General features: G+C 43.8%; 1 protein-coding gene across 2 annotated transcripts in view; it reads left to right on the forward strand.

The window, feature by feature from the left end:
- LOC119171578 (thrombospondin type-1 domain-containing protein 7B) overlaps positions 1-18,386 on the forward strand; it is a 242,658-nt gene that overhangs the window by 126,751 nt on the left and 97,521 nt on the right. For both annotated transcript variants that reach the window (XM_075892387.1, XM_075892386.1), the window contains exon 26: positions 16,164-16,505. In XM_075892387.1, the coding sequence (XP_075748502.1) occupies positions 16,164-16,505 (342 nt within the window). The remainder of the gene's footprint in view (positions 1-16,163; positions 16,506-18,386) is intronic.

The following is an 18,386-nucleotide window of genomic DNA, read 5'->3' on the forward strand; positions in this document are numbered from 1 at the left end:
ACTGCCAAATGTAGCATTACCCAGGCATAGCAAAGAAATACCCGGGTAAGTGAATTGATAGGTGAATTCAGGTGAATTTTTCTCATACTCTATAATTGTGATGTTGTATACTTATGTCCATGTCTAAGAAATCAATGTGGTTTCGTATATTTTTTATGCTGTATAGTAGGTTTTCGTGCCTTCGAAACTAATATGTCCTAACGAGTCCCTGAATTATAATGAGCAGAAATGACAAATATACACCAGGCCAACTCCCGGGATAACTAACAAAAGTTACTGGAGTTCATGTTTAGCTTTGAACATGCTATTCTCTACGTGTGCATGCTGTCTTTAAGCGCATTCTTTGTGACGGTGTGATCTGGCGTGTCTGTAAAAGACATGCACGAAAAACCCGCATAGCTGTTTGAGTGGCATCACATGTCTTGATTATTTCGTAAGCTTAATATCCTTCAATCAAAACCTCGGAGACTCGTGCCAACTGGCTGGAGAAAACTAACTACTTCAGAAAAGTGGTACTGGATTTACACGATTACACGAAAGTTGAGTGCTCTACAAGAAACAAACTTATTTATCTCTCACTTGCGATTAGCGCTGTTAACCATTATCGGGCAAACAAAATTTCCGCAGTATACAAAAAAAGCTGATACAGAAGACATAAACGGGTAGAGCCGGTCACTGCTGCCTCGGTTCTTTCAAGTTTTGTGACTACCTAAATCTGACAAAACTAGTTCTCCTGCAACAACGATGCCACAAAGTGATTCAGAATGTGGAATAATCCTTGTAAACATAAATGTGTAAACACATGATCATCAATGAAATAATAATTGAATAATTCATTTATTCATTCATTTACACACACAAGTGAAATATAGTAAAAATAACAAGCAATTTATACGAATGAAAAAGCGTGTTTCATAGTTGACTTACGTCGATAACAACGAAAACGCTATAATAAATTTATACAGACCCATAAAACTTGAGAAGAACTGGAATACAAGCAGAAAAATGTCACTCAATTTCAGTAAAAATATAAAGCGGCAAATCTCTGTAATAAAGTTTCCAAACACCACAAGAACAGCGTTATTTAGGAATGCATTAGTTATATCACATAGACAAAAGAAAGTAATGTAACAGAGAGAGAACGACGGCTAGTAATGCAGAAAAAGAAAGAAGTAAGATTTATCAGTAGCGCACTGTTTACTAACTGAAAATCAGGTAAAAAATAGGTTTATCAACTTGTCACCCTTAGGCGCACACCCATCTAAGCAAGTTCATTCTCGGGTCATTCAAAAGCCATGGTAGCCAATTTGTAAACCCGGCGGGATAACGACAAGTTCTTGGGGATGATACTGAGTATAGTATTGCGTGTTACTGGCGTACATTATTACGACATTGTTTGGGCAGCCCTTCCTTTCATTGATCACGGCAGCACGCCTTTTTCAGCTGCACCAGACAGGTATTAAGTCATTTACACAGCGTATATGGTGAGAGCGCTTCATCGATCACGAGCTGACCCTAGCACGGCAATGTGAGACACGTTTCTGTACACCACAGTGTTGTCAGGAAATACGAGCTCATGCAGAAGCCAATATACATCGCATGAATCGAGCTAACAACGGAGCGGCTAAAGTTATTCTCGCAGCTGACACAATTTAGGGGAACGTGACATCTGTCTGCAAATTGTGCGAGTTATAATATGGATCCATAATTACGAAACGGGGGCACAAATGTGGACAAAATTACAGAGCGAAATGCTAAATAACTGTCTCGGTACTTGTGTTTCCTGTTCATGACTTTGTTGTCGTCCACGGCACCGTTTCGTAATTCTGGATTGTGCAATCACTACAGCATGCACATTGTGCAACTAGACCACTCAAAAAGAATAAAAGCAAAAAAAAGAGGGTGGAGGGGGGGCAGTTCCGACATTTAGTCACGAGTTGTGAAGGCTGCGTAGATGAAAGTTATTCTAGTTTTCCAGTACGGCGTGTCTTTTAATCAACTTTGATTTTGCTGCGTAAGAGAATCGCGTTCTGATATGTGGGGTTTAACGTCCCAAAACCACTATATGATTATGAGAGACGCCGTAGTGGAGGGCTCCGGAAATTTAGACCACCTGGGGTTCTTTAACGTGCACCCAAATCTGAGCACACGGGCCTACAACATTTCCGCCTCCATCGGAAATGCAGCCGCCGCAGCCGGGATTCGAACCCGCGCCCTGCGGGTCAGCAGCCGAGTACCTTAGCCACTAGACCACTGCGGCGGGGCAGAATCGCGTTCTGCTTTCTAAAAAAAACTGATATTATTATCTGTGGTTTAAAGTCTCTAAACTATGCTATGATTACGAGAGACACTGTAGTAGAGAGCACCGGAAATTTTGACTATCTGGTGTTCGTTAACGTGTACCTAAATCAGGGTACACTCGCCTCAAACATTCTCGACCCCATCAAAAATGCAGCCACCTCAGCTGGGATTGATTCCCGCGACTTTCACCTTAGGAGACGAGTGCCATAATTACTCAGACCCTCACAGCGGGACAATGTATAAAATTATTGTGTGCACGTGTTTCCCGCTTGAAAGTGAATGTACGCAACCTATGAACAACCAGGCTAACGAAGCAAATCACGTAATGCGTGTAATTCAGGGCGCCAAAATTTTATATCCAGGGTGTTACGTTATATACAGGTATCTGTGTGGTATCACGAAGTGCCAAATGGCAACATCAAAACGTAATGAAACCAGACCAAGCTAGAAGAAATCGCAGAACAGCGTTTTGTATAGCTACATGGTCAAAATTGCAACATCTTGCAAACGTCCCGAAAAACCACCAATTAGCGCAAGCCGTAAGAAAGTGTGCGTGTGCCACCTCTCGTTTTGTCATTGGAATGTCCGCTGGATGGCGGTGCTTTTATACGCGGAATATATGATGAAAAGATGCGAGATGGTGGTACTTGGAGTGTTGACTAGATGGACGAACGGACACACAGACAGATGCATGAAGGGATGAATAGAAAGCTGCACGGACGGATGGACGCATGTACGGACGCAGGGGCGGATGTATGGAAGAACGCAGGGATGGACGCACAGATGAACGTGCGGACGCACGAAAAGACGCACGCATGGATGGGCGGATGGACGCATGGACAGTCATACAGACGGACGCGTGTACGAACGGAAGCAAGAACGAATGGACGGACAGATCCTCCACCCCACTCTCCATCATTCACCCCGTGGATATGCTTCCATTTTTTTTTTAGTAGCAGACGCTACCTACGTCGGGCTTGCGAGGCGAGAGAGGGGCAGGGGAGCAACGCCGCATGCGGCAGGAGAAGCGAGACGCATACGGGGTGTACGGAGCGACAGCGTTACACAGGTTAGCAAAAAAGCCACTTCACATTCTAAAAAAAAAAATGGCAGATCCCACGTACAGTGGGAATCGATGATATGCAAAGCACGAATAAGAAAAGTTGATATGTCACTCTAAAATCAGCACAATGTTACGAGGTGAAGGTAAGTGATGTTGTACATGACTTACGTATCATGATTATTATGTATGGATTTCAAGTTTACCTTCATCATCTATTCATCACGTGATACAGAATTTGTTATTTGGGGAGCACGCGAAACAGCCGCGAGCGCATTATGAAGGGCCCAATATACTCCAAAGTAGCGTTGACGCGCACGTACGCTGGGCACAGCGACGCTATGTTAGTAAACTGCGAGCACTCTATAGTAGACGCCAGGTGCGACCGGCGTCCGTCAGCGCGACACGACGGCAACCGGCGCGAAATGCGACTTGCGGCATTTCGCGCCGATGCGTTACCCAGTCAACACTGCGTCTGCCTCTTTTCGTGATGGAGGTACGCCGGACGCACTAAAACGCGCATGCGTCGAAGCAACGCAGTGAGGCGCGTGCCTGGTAATATATGGCAAGACCGGCGCCTGACGTGGCGGCCACGCCGGCGCGACGCGACGAAAGGAATGCCAGCGAGCATGCGCACTGCATGACGTCGAAATGTATTGGTACCTTGACTGTGTCATGTAGTCATATTTGCGCATGACACACATCTCATGATTATCATGTTTTCACCAGTCACATACCTTCGTCATCCATCGGCATCACGTAATAAAAATTTGACATATATGAAGCGAGCGAAACGGCCGTGAGCACATGAGTGTGGCATGTAGTCATGTTGTTACATGACACGCTTGTCGTCGTTATCATGTTTGGATGTGTCATTCACCTATGTCATCCGTTTGCGTCTCGTAATACCGAGTTTGGTACATGTGAAGCTAGTGAAACGGCCATGAGCGCATCATGTGGGTAGCATGTAGTCATGTTGCTACATGAATGACACGCATCTCATCTTTATAATGTTCGCACTATTATCATACCTACATAATTCATTCGCGTCCCGTACTACCAAATTTGGTATATACGACGCTAGCGAAATGGCCGCCAGCGCGTCATTAGCGTGGCATGTAGTCATGTTCTTACATGACACGCAACTCATGATTATCATGTTTGCACCAGTCCCATACCTTTGTCATCCATTCACGTACCGTAATACCAAATTTGGTATGTGACGATAGCGAAATGGCTGCCAGCGCATCATGAGCGCGGCATGCAGTCATGTTGTTACATGACACGCATGTCATGATTTTCATGTTAGGGTCTGTTGCTGTTGTTCGCCATGCAATCATGTCATATCATACCAGTTCTGAAGCATGTCATGTGAACGAAACCACACCGCAAGAGCAGCAGGATCATGAAAGGTAAATCATGACATTCATGACATTAAATGTCATGATTTTTATGTTATGACTAGTCAAATATGTTCTTCATACAGTCATGTTATGCCATATCAAGTTTGGAACCGATACCATTATCGAAACAGCCAGGAGAGCTAGAAGTCGTAGTCGGCTAGATAGATAGATAGATAGATAGATAGATAGATAGATAGATAGATAGATAGATAGATAGATAGATAGATAGATAGATAGATAGATAGATAGATAGATAGATAGATAGATAGATAGATAGATAGATAGATAGATAGATAGATAGATAGATAGATAGATAGATGGATAGATGGATAGATAGATAGATAGATGGATAGATGGATAGATAGATAGATAGATAGATAGATAGATAGATAGATAGATAGATAGATAGATAGATAGATAGATAGATAGATAGATAGATAGATAGATAGATAGATAGATAGATAGATAGATAGATAGATAGATAGATAGATAGATAGATAGATAGATAGATAGATACGCTCAAAGTCGCCGAAGTTCGCTAAGAAATGCTTCGCATTTAAAAAAAACATCGCGCACAGAAACAGCAGCAAGCCTGTTCTTTTTACGCTCCGGTCTCTCAAAAGAAATATTGTTTTACGGCTTCGTGTCTCCAGTGCAAACAACGACGCCGAGTGTTGACCGCAGCGAAAAAACGAATACGCAAGTTCTACGGGAAACACTGGCAGCTCCTTTTTTCCACTGGACTGGTCGCGAGTGGCGCTCGCGACTATCGCACGACACTGTCTATGTCCAAGGCCATATCCAAAGACGCATCCAAAGAGTTCGCGGCTCATTGCGCGCTGCCAGGAGACTGAGCTGCCCCGCTGAGACGCCTGGTTCAGTCAGCGCTTTATGAGAGTGCTCGGCTTGCTAACAAAAAAAAAAGAAAACTTTGTCTCCAGCTTAGGGAGCGAACCAAAGCGAAAGCATATCAACGCCTCCTCTCCACCGCCATTTCAGGCACACGCGCGCGCAGTATCCGTGACGAGCGACAAAAACAAATCGTGCATCTAGCAGTGGGTCTTTAGCAGTAAAAGCGATAAGCTCGCCGCCATATACGGTGGCTGTTTTTTTTTTTTGTTTTTGATAGCCTGGCTCCCACAACTTTCTTTGTTCCGAGGCTCTATTGTTCTTGGCTGCAGAGCGCAAGCTCAACGGGTCACTGAGCCTCCTAGCAAGAAGCTCCGGGACTAACTCGCTATTTTTATCTTCTCTGTGTTTTTTTTTCTTTTTGCGAGCGTATTCTCGTCCTTTTGTGCCACCCACACAGTTGTGTGGTCAAGTGCGCTCCCCTCTTAGAGTGATTGCCGGCTATCGGCCGTCTCACGCTTGCACGAGTTATGCGTGATTCGGAATTCCAGTATCCCACGCGCGCGTATACTTCGACGATAAGTCGAGACGCAGTTGCACCCGATAACGTGGCCTTGAGGTGATTTATTGCTCGGCGGTTGACAGCCGCCACTCTCACCTACCTTATTCGCTGCGACGTAGACGAATGGGCAGTCGGTGTCAAAAACTTAGTGACCAAGAGATACAAGAAAAAGCTTAACATAGCCGATGTTTCGGCAAGCAGCCTTGGGTTTACTTTACGGGGCTGTTCTGAAACACGCTAACAAAATGTCTTGTACAGTGTGATCGAAGACATTAACAAATTTACGAAAAATCAAACAATTTTTCGAACGTCGAGATTACTAAGCTTTTGATGCTGAATGCACGTGTATATTGACGGAAAGGCTCAACATTCCAAAGAAATTCTATTATTCATTTATTTTTATTCAAATAGTAATGTATTTTGTATCGTTCTGGGAATATAAAAGTAACATTTCATTTTCCAACTAGCGAGGCATTCGGATAAAAAACATCAATTAATGACTTGTCGTAGAACCTGTGGCCACAGTAGCATACAAAAGATAATCTCAAAGAAGATTCAGGATCATGTGCACGCCTAGGCTTCGCGAAAGTCAGATTGCATCAGACTTATGTCACTAAAATATATCAGTGGTAAAAAACTCTTCGGAGCATCTTCAAGCACTTTCTTATGAGGTTATAACGTGGCATCGTTTCTTTGGCTACGTTGTTGTTACGAAGGGCTGCTGCAAAGTCTTCCAGGGAGACTGTCCTCTCCTATGCTACGAGTGCTGGTGGTTGCTAAGGCAGTTATTAGAGCCAGCGTCACTTCCGGTGGGAGCGATCACCGGCTCTCCCAACACGACTTTTGTAGACGCCACCTCGGTTCACACTTTCTCGAACCTCGCCAACAAACGCTTAGGTGTTAGAAACTGCGTTTAATTAACGTAAAGTAGGATTACGAAAATAAGTACCATCTCTTATCAGCTGGAAATGTGAATCTTATGATAATTTAATGTGCCACACACTTGACATTATTTATAATTCTTTATAAATGCCTTCTTCGCAAAAATATGTTTTTCACCAATGCTCGAGTGTTATCTTTCTTTTTAAGGCGCAAGTTTCCATGAAAAAGAGTGCCTTAATTCAGGCCATTGATGGATAAACTGGATTTTGCGCAGTCTTTTCAGCTAGAGGCCCTTATCTGGCAAATGTGAACGTGGAAAGCAAATCAAATAGTAAACGGAAAGGTTAATGTCACGTAATAGTATTGTACTCTTGGTAACAAGAGATCGCTACTATTGAAATTTGTAAAACGGCAACCATTAGTGAATAAAAGTTAAAGGTGTGATAAGCTCAAATGCGTAGCCCTCAACTAAAATGTCAAATACAAACTGTGTAGCTAAACATTATGAGGGCATTCATCGGAGAATGAAATTCTTTGCTATGGACATAGTACTAGCATTACGTTTCTACAGTGGGTATGTTGCAGCAGCTGCAAAAAGGCTTGATTCAAACTAGTGATAGAATATTTAATATGGAAACAGCCAACTAATCTTCGAGAACCACAGTTCTCCGGCGTGCGCTAATATCTTAATGGACGTCCTTCAGCATTAGTACCAAAGTTTATGAATTATTCGATCATTTTGTTCATGCTTGTAACGCCTCTAAATAGTAGTACCGAATGTAACAAAAAAATATAAGTAAATGTACGGAACTGTTCGAACATGGATCAGCTCGTGATGCGTACTAGATGTTCCAGCATTCTTTCTGACTGTTTTTATTTAAACGTTATACCCTAACCTAACGAATAAACAGGCGCAAGCAACTATACCCTAGTTCTGTGAACCGTGTTGCCTGTATACTCACGCTTCGCATGCAGTCAGGTGCAAGGAAGCCAACTTTAATTAGGTACGAGCAGAGTTTATGACTGCGCTTCCAGTACTTCCCAACTAATTAGGTTCATCCAAACGCCGACTATTTGACACACCTAACCTGACGTTGAGCGTGACAACCGGTGGACCGTAATATGCGGCGTTAAAGTTTACGGTGACCATTGATGTTCGCACTTCAAGTGGTTTTTAATTCCAGAAGCCATTTAAAGCACCGACGTCTGAACACTTTCGAAGTCACTCCAAGCTACTTTTTTATTTGTTATGCGTACCACTTGCGTTCTCGCTGTAATGTAACAGGAATAGTTCCCTACGTAGCAGCGTGTCTGTTTTAAGGTCAGAATAGCATTGAAAGAACAGCGACACCAATTTTCAAACTTGAGATGTGGCGTTAATTCGATTGTTCGGTACGCACAAGTTTTTTTAGCGAACTATGAAGTGGCCGTTGCGTAGAAGTTGTTCTATTTTGAGCGCAAAAAGCGCCCAAGGCTCATTGGCGCGTTCCCGGCCAGGACATCGGGAGTATTTTTACATGTTCAGCACACTCCAGGGTCCTGCCTCTGGAACAGAGTGATGGTAAGTGAGTAGCGTTGACGACGACAATTTTAGTGTTGTCGTCGCGGTACCTACATGTGGTACCGTCGGCGGCGACACCTGGCTACCAACGACTTGCTATGTTTCACTCGCTCCGTGCAGCGTGTTTGCGTGAATCTAGCGTTTTCCTTGTGCCACTTTGGTTGATTTGTCGTGGAGTCATGATTGAGAATGTGATAATTAGAAGCTACGGTCATCGTGAAGAAGTGACACGCACGCAATGTTTGTGACGTCTTACCAGCTAGCGTGACCCAGGCGTGCGCTTCCAGCTGTCTCGTCGCTGCTCTGCCCGGCGTCGGTCTCAATCGCTGCTCAGCCGAAGGAGATCAAACCGGATGAGGATCGAACCAAACCAGGATCAAACTGGCTACGGCGATGGTGGTGGCGTAGATATGCCTACACACATGCGCGGCGAACAGACGAAATGTCAACTCAAGAACGCGCCACTATTTCGTGTGGCCCCGTGCGGAGAGGGGGCGGGGCCATGGGAGGCGACCGCTTGGCAGTGCTGAAACATGGCGGGCTTCGCGGCCGTTTTCGATTGGGTTCGATACTGGTTATACTAATTGATATTACAATAATTTCGTCTATCTGTCACATTATTAGTGCCTAATCGTTGCTAGGGGACTGATTATTACGCGTTCACGCAAAAATCGCGATTTCCGTAAAGGTGGTCTCACTGCTCCTTTAAATACCAAATGGTCGCTGCCTAGACTTAAAAGTAAGGCAGTTTGGGTGTGTTGACTGATCATTGCTTAAGCAGAATGTATAAACAAATGGCACTCGTCGCGTCGTGTTCTCCTCCTGTGTTCGTTCCGCTTAGGCCTATGCTAATGTCTAGAACTTACGTGTGGTTGACTTCTCTGAGCTTGTCTGTTTGTAATTGTTCCCATTACTTTTGTTCTGACGCTGCTGATGTTGTTTTCAAGATATGAAAGTAATAAAACTAGACGATTGAGCTAACACCTCACTCTAAAGTGTTATAAAACACTTTCGCAAACATGACACACCTTTAGGGTCAAAGGACCTTAGAATCTCTGCTTATAGGTGCGTCATGTCGTCATCGCGGTCAATCTTAAACAGGTTTCCAGCACAAATATTGTGTAATCGTACTACTCATCATGGTTTCATACTCTGCATTTAATGAGTTAAAGGTTCGTCGTTATTGCTTAAAACGAAATGTTTGGCTTAGCAAATCTGTCATATTAACCTGAATAAATTTACCGAGGCACTCAAGTTTCTAATGTAAAACCAGATACACAAACGTGCATCTCTGCGGTAAAGTCATCTAATGGAAATGCCACGTCTGAAACACATCTGCAAAATTATAGTGCCTAAGTAAACATATTGTTACGGTTAAAGTCGAAGGGTGTTTATTAGCAGAGCGGAGTTGATGGTTCGGTAGTAATGGCGTCGGTCTCTGCGCCAGTTCACGTCTTCCTCCTCTTCTCCTCTCTCGGCTCATACCCGTTGCAATATGTTGGTCGTGATACATAGACGTAAGTGTATGTGCCCTGTTACTAGAATGGCATGAAGCCTTGTATGAACAATAAAAAAAAGTGCTCAATTTACATGCCAATGGCTGCTAATGGAGAATGAGAGACAGGAGCATTCGGCTTTTGGTTAACGCGAACGCTGTAATCCCCATTAGCAGCCTTGACATGTACATTGAGCACTATCTGACAAGAAAGGGTTGCTGCGTTATACTTGCTGGGTGTAACCTTCTTAGCTTTAGAGAGGTTTAGCGAGCGTTGAGCCGCAGTGCCATGAATACAATGAACTAGTATATATACCATGAACTCGAGGTGGTTAAAGGTGGGAAGTATATACGAAGCGCAAGCCGTAAGAAAGTAAAAGCCGAATTCTCATGTCTCTCATTTCCCATTAGCAGCCATTGTCCTGTACATTGAGCACCATCTGACAGGAAAAGGTTGCTACGTTATACTCGCTGGGCGTAACCTCCTTGGTTTTTGAAAGGTTTAGCAAGCGTTGGGCTGCAGTCCCATGAATACAGTGAACTAGTGTATACCATGAACTTGAGGGGGTTAAAGGTGGCAAGTAGACCCGAAGCGCAAGCTGTAAGAAAGTGTGCGTGTGCCACCTCTCCTTAAATCCTTGGAATGTCCTCTGGATGGCAGTGCTCTGGATGGCATATGGGGAATATATGATGAAAAGATGCGAGATGGTGGTACTTGGAGTGTTGAATAGATGGACGAACGGACACACAGACAGATACATGGACGCATGAACGGACGCAGGGGTGGATGCATGTACGAACGCATGGACGGACACACGAACAGACGCACGCACGGACGGGTGAATCGATGCATGGACGGTCACAAAGACGGACGCATGGATGGATGGAATAAAGAACGAATAAACGAACGAATGCTTCGCCCCACTCTCTATCATTCACTCCGTGGATATGCTGCCGTTTTTTTTTCTAAACACACAAGCAGCGAAGCAAACGTTTAGCGTTGGGAAACACCAGTATATACACTGCATGCTTCACTCCTAACCAGGTTTCACGTCACTGGAGCTAAAACACCCTTTCTATGTGCTCCTTCGCCACAATATTAAATGCGATGCATTTATTAGCGAACTTCGGTGATTTTGAGCGTATCTATCTGTTATCTATCTAGCCGTTTACGTTTTGGGTGCTCTCGTGGTCACCCCCTTAACTTGGCGTGAACCAAATTTAGCATGTGAGGGTAAGATGGTTTGACGAATATGACGCGCTGGTCAACACAGGAATACTGTTACAATCCAATCGCGTACGTCGCGTCACATACCCGAGAGTGGGTATGTGCTGGTGGTATGCGGGTATGTGTCACAGGCGATTGAAACTTAGTATCTACCCAAAAACGACGAGAACGCACATGGCCAATTTTAACGCGTGAACGTTAAGAAATGCCCGACATCGGTAGTGTTGGCCGGACGAATGCAAAGAATAAATTTCAGGGTTTCATGGCTGGAATCAAACCCAAGCACTGTGCGGGGCAATGAAGCATTTTACCACATAGCTACGCCACGTCTCGGAACTACTTTTCAAATAGACGCTAATCTTTGTGAAAGGTCAATTGTGGTTGCAGTGCTGCCAGCCAAATTTTATAAACATTATATATGTATAATCCTTTGGATATAGCCGTCGTATCAGGTTAACTTCAACTGTGGTTAGTTGCCATGCGCTGCAGTTGATTTATGTAGCACTGTCCAGGGCCAGCATCTTCGCGATCATCAGCACTTCATATCAGCTCCTGGTGTTGCTAATACGCATGTTCCAGTTGCATCGTTGTGCAAGCGCAAACAACTGCTTATATAAACTTCTTTAACTCTTCCACTTATGTCTGTGCATGCAACATTTGTACATATCTTTAGCGTTAATTCATTACTGTCGCTCAATAGTAAAATTGCAACACGGTCACCTTCCCTCTGCATGCTTCGCATAACGTCGATTCCCAGCTACGTAGGATCTGCCAAATTTTTTATGAGGAAAGAACACATTTGAACTTCATTTGTTACACCATTGCAGCAGAAGTCATGACTACCACTGTTACCTTTTTCACTGAATTACCGGAATGATCAAAGGACGATGGCGTGAAAAAGCGATTGAGAAAGTAATCAGCGGCCAAGGTTAGTCAAATAATGCAATTTATGCATTACGGGTTTAACATGTGGCTCCAAGTTTTGGCTATTGCCTTGCCACGAATTGTTTCTAGTGCCGTGTCTTGCATGCTGCGGCACCTGCATAATAGCCACTGTTGTTTACTCTGTGTCAAACTGGGCCATATTTAATCAAATGTACGAGTTTAGCTACGTACTGCAACATCAGGCCTGTTTACCAAAGTTGTTTCACAATATTCTAACGAACAAATACAACGCCGGAAGCTAAAACAACACTTTATTTATGGTGAAATTGTGCCCGTCAATTAAATGCACAAAGGTTGTATTGAGCTCGCTAGTGAAAAACCTCGTGAACGTCTTCTTTATGCGTCTCGCCTCGAGCTGCTCCTCGAAAAACCGCCAGCGTTCTTTTTCCAGCGCGTGGAGTGGTGACACGTGCAGCGCCAGCGTTGCATGGTGCGTTTAGCTTGGCGCGTTTGGCTTGTCAGTTGGTGTGGCAGAATTTATAAGAGCAGGAAGCGGCGCAAGACTTCGGTAGGCGCCTAACAACAAGCGGCAATATTCTTGTTTTCATTTTCATTTTTTAAAGAGTAATAAGGACAATGGGTGCGTAGATAACTCATATATATAGGTGTCACTTGTCGACACCCCCCCCCCCTTTTGATCCTTCGTGGTTACGTACTATTTTCAGTCAATTTTATCAGATAATTAGCCTATACTAAATACCCTACTTCTAATTAGTTAAATGTATATTTGCGTGACACCATTTAATCCTTGTATTATGTCGCGAAATTCAAGAACAAGCTGCTGGCGGCGAGACATATTTTGCATTAATTTTAACGACATGAAACCATATAATAAGCTGGAGGAATATATGGCAAAAAAAATATCTAGAAGTAGGCTGAAACATTGCCTCAAAGATATCCTATTGGTGCCTTGAAGATAACTCCTATAATTCCCTTTAAGTCAAATTATTCGGATGTTACGCAGCTATTATAACATAACACCTTCCCAGCTTGTCATTCGGTAATTGAAAAGTTCAATTATTTTCCGTTCTTAATTAGGATAAGTGAAATGAAACAACAAAGACAGTTGGGAAAATTTGTGGAAATTTACACAAGTACTTATAACACTATGTTTTCAGTTCACTTTTTGTCATATGAGAATGACTGCTTTCTGTCTTTCTTTTTGTAATAAGCTCGGTGGCGCAGCTCTTGAAGCGTTTTATCCCATAAAAACATCCTATTGTCTCCACTAACGCGGCCTCAAAGTGGCACTCGTTTCACTGCACAAACGAAATAGACGGGACTGCCCTAACAAACGTATACGCCCACGTCTATAGTGGGTCGAAACCTCCTTGATTTTGTTTTTCGCTTTTGTCATCTGTAATCATTTTCTGTGCAGCAGTGTTCGTCGTATTTCTGTTTCAATTGAAGCTTGTCTACGCGTGCGTGACAAATCGACTCGCTCACTTGCTCAAGCTCGGCGATCCTCTAAGCCCAGTGAATCCCTTTATTTAGAACCGCTTAGCTTTAAATCACTTTCAACCAATAAACGTCCGCTGTTTCTGCTACTGCTTGCAACCAAATGCATGCTCTAGAAGACGTGTTTCGAGTTCGCACAGGCGTGCTGCTTTTGCAACAAGATAACGCAAACTATTTCGTCGTACATCACACTGCCTCCGGTGCAATCCGTCTTTGACTGTTCCGGCTATTTGTGTATCGAATGTGGCAGTATAAAATACAGATAAAATAAATACAGATAAATACAGATAAAATTCACAGTATAAAATACAGAACTTTTGTCGAATATGAAATTTAACCGCGAACTAAATACACATGAGAAATGTAGGCGATGGTGTGTCTATAAATGACGCTTCTTTCAGAAGTAATACAGCTTATTTGCCTTTTTTTTACCTTAATTTCAGATTTTTCGTTTAGTCATATTTGCGGCATACACTGGACACTGTCAGCGTAGATGTAAGCCGATAATATGGAACGCAGACGATCATTATTCGTGGCAGTGGCCACGAATATAGCTACATTTACTGTATAGACATGCAGGTGATGTCACGTGCACCTAATACATTTTACGCCGGTTAAACAAGAGAAATACATACCACTTGTCATAGTCGGTGTTATTAATGTAGCAGCCGAACGCTGACAAACGTGCTGCAAGCACCCGATAGACAGCAGCCATGGGGTACAATGTGTAACTAAATGTATTACATCAACCCCTATCATCTGTTGTGCTGGTTCTGCTTGTCTTGCGCGAATCATGGTTACTGTTCTGTGTATTGGCTTTTCGATTTAATAAGCATTGCATATCTACTTCTATGACTCAGCAAGCTGTAGCGTAGCGTTGCTCGTCAACGCATGAATACCTAAAAGAACGTTTGGTTACATCTCTTTGTTTCAGTAAAAGGCATATCTGAACTATAATGCGAATGTCAACGCTACCTTTAACGATGATCTATACACGTTAATGTATGGTAAACGTGCTAGATGAGCCCACAATATGCACACAACAACTGAGTTTGAAGGAGAATGTCGATCCACCTCATACGGCTTGGCCGAAGGCCAAGAAAAATTCTGCATATGCTGGCTGAATCTTTCGACAGAAACCATTCTCACACAATGCTTACGATCTGCCGCCATTTTTGTTACTTTACCTTTTGGACATATATTTTTTTATCCTACAATGACAAAATGTGCAACAGACGTGAAGTTTAGGCGATAACGGCAAAGGACGCAAAGGCTTAACCGATCGCACCATGGCGTCGTGGCTTAAGGCAAATGCACGAACACCACAACTAGGGAGGGGAAAAAAGTGATGCAGTGAATTTACACTGTTGTCGGAACCGCATAATCATTGACGCACAGAAAAAAAATCCAAGTGTTGTGAAAAGATTAATATTGCAACAAATCTGCGATATGTGTAGTTGTAATACGTCGTTATTAGTCAGCAATGCGTTATTCAAGAGCATGTCCTTATTCAAACCGCTTATGAGAGCTTTGCATTGATGTGTGCTGCATATATGCTGTGTAATTTCTACTTCCGATTTAAACGTAATACACTGACGCTTTTAGTGAATTTGCTATTAGTATTTAAACTATTTCAAATTATTTACCATTACTTGTACGCCACACTGTACACATAGACTTCGCGTAGTACAGAGATCGATGTGGAATAATGAGCACTGTAAAGCTCCGTGGGGCTGACCTTCACCATGGAGCAGGCGAAAAACGCTCTAAAATACAAACATTCGCGTTTTTAGGGTTTAGTGAAACGGACGATAAAAATAAATACAAAATGCACACGTTGGAAAAAAAAGGATCGTCCATGTTAATGAGAAAATGAACTGCATGTTTGGCCAGCCCTTAGAGAGCTTTTGATGAGCAAATACCTCAGTGATTACACTATACGCTAGTCACAGGCTGATCTTGTCTTCATTTTTTTTCTCTTTCTCCCTATCCGTACTTTCAGTCCCCAATGTCCTTCTCCGCGCAGAGTAGCCAGTCAGCAATTCATTTATGCCGAGTAAATTGCCTGCTTTTCAATTAGGAGTTGTCTCTTGTTACAGTGTGACAGGGGAAACATTTTTACGCTTACCTGATTTAATCATTTCTTTTCTCTCGTTAATACTGTGCTTCTAGTAGGGCTTATGTAACCTAACGTAGCGTGGGAAATGCCAGATGTTGTTATAGAACCTACTTACTGCGTGACCCAAACAACCGGGACCCAGCGGACCACGCGCTGTCCTAACGCTCTGTCGTTACGCGCCCGCTTCCCACGCCCTGTAATAGGAATCAACTTATCCAACGTCGCGCCCCTTTTGGGGTCTTCTTCGTAGGAAGTAAAAGTCGACTCCCCTTTCCCTTCTTTTTCCCATTACGGCTTCAGGCGCTGGCTGCGCGGACCGCCCTCGCCCCTGCGTGCCGGGCTGCCCCGCCGGGGCGCGCTGCGATCCCCTGACGGGCCAGTGCTCGTGCTTGCGCGGAACGGTGCCAGTGTTTGTCGGACCCGAGACTGGCGCGTCGCTCCCGTCTCCTACGAGCGAGACCTTGTCGACCGGTGGCGCTGGTGGCGGTGGTGTTGTCGTCCTCGGTGGTTCTGGTGGTGCTGCAGGCAGCACGCTGCTGGCACGCTGCGAACCCATCCGTGCCGCGATGGACGGCGCGGGACACGCCGCCGAAAACCACACAGCCGCCGCGGCCGGAGACATCCTGCTCAAGTACTACCCCGGTGAGTGAATGCTTACATCGGCACGTGACGTGCTGTTAATGTTGTATACTTGTGTGTTAATAAAAAAATCGGGAAGTGAGATGGGGGTGACCGACCTCCGCTATACCGAGAGTTTGTGTTTGAGAGTGGCCATTATAACGAAGTCAGGAGGAATGACTGCTGATGCTTGTGTGAAATTCTTTTGTGGAGAGAGGCTGATAGAAAGAGAGGTGGACTACACTCCGGTATACTGAAGCTTCGTGTTTGAGATTAACCGTTGCGGCGAATTTCGGTGACATCATTTTACCAAAAATTCGTGAACGTTTTCTCACCATGACCGGGAAAGCAGCTTCACGTGCATCAGTCAAGTGTCACTTGCGTCCAACTTGCGTCATTCTGTGTCCCGAAGTTATCAACTTCGAAAGTTGACTGCGCCTGCGCGGAAGATGTGATACACAGATTCATTTTTCGCCACCGGCGAATGTCTCGTCGAAGATGCCGTGAGCTAAACTGCGAACCTTTTCATGACCCATCTGGGGCTTTTCGAGCGGTGAAAGTACTTTACGGCAATAGTCTCATCACAAATATCTGCCGCTGATGTGACTAATTTAGTGAGCTTGGTCAGTGTTGTGCAACACAATATTCATTATTCACATTTCATGAAACTTTTCTTTAGTAGCAGTGTTATACCATAGTATGATACAAGTATTTCTTATCAATTCTTCGGTCCCCTATAACTTTCAGATAACACTCGTCACGTTGCGATATTCATAGAGTTTAAGCTATGAACTGTAAAGTGACCGGCGCGTCCGACGTGCCTGATCGCCGCTTAAATATGCTTTCGTTACAGCAGAGCACCTTATGTACTATATATGTCGCGCATTATTACAGCGAAAGCTGTTATAAGATCAGAACACGGGTCACGCGTGGCGCCGTAGTTGTCCGCTGCCGCAGGTGTCCGTAACCAGAATCGTGCGGGAAAAAACTCGGTAAATAAAAATATACCAAGGACACAGTGAGGCTCCAACCCGGGTCCGCTGCATGCCAGCCTAATCAACTGAGTCACGCTGGTGCTTGAAAATTCGTCACAAAGTTGCCCTGGTAGCCTTGATGTCGGGAAAGAAAATGCGTTATTATGAGTAACAAAGTGTTTTAGAACAGCAAAGGAACAATCAGGCGTCACACATTGCTAATAGCGTAACGACTGGCTCGTTCAATACTACAATCCATCACAGAAGCTTGTTCTTGATCAGGCTGAAAACATGATTTTGTTTTGTTTTTGAGCCATGCTATTGTCTATGCATTGTGACACCGAATCAAGAATAGAGACAACTACAGCTTTTTTCGCCGAACTTGTTTCCTTTTTTTTTATAATTATATCGACATCGTAGACTTGCTGTGCTAAAGCAACATGAAGCTTTAATCACTGTCGTTGTGGAAACTTTTTGAGGTACTTTAAAGTAAACCAAAAATATAGAACTTACTTAAGTTTTTCTACTATGATTGTCTTATTTGAAACAATAAGTCGTACGTCTAGTGAATAAAGTGTTTTATTGATTTTCAAGGAAAAGTTGCTCGTTATGGAATGAACGGCAGCCTTCAAGCCATGGAATTTATTTTGAGTTAGCCTATTTTCTACACGACTCCGGAAACCACTCAACTACGATATATGAATACCTAGCCATTGTTAACTGATTAGTGACGTAGCGTTGGGGCACTAAAATTCGTTAAGCTCATTTTTTCTGAAGATCGAATTGCCGTTTGCTAAGAGGTTCTTACGAAGTACTTCCTCTTGAAAAATTCGTGCTAATCGGGCCAAAGACGCCAAGTGACCCGCCATCGCGCCACTTCAAACCCATTTGCACCAACAGCCAACACGACCTAGAATGATTAGTGTTGGTA

Source organism: Rhipicephalus microplus, chromosome 4 (assembly GCF_043290135.1).
Source record: "Rhipicephalus microplus isolate Deutch F79 chromosome 4, USDA_Rmic, whole genome shotgun sequence".
NCBI lineage: Eukaryota > Metazoa > Arthropoda > Arachnida > Ixodida > Ixodidae > Rhipicephalus > Rhipicephalus microplus.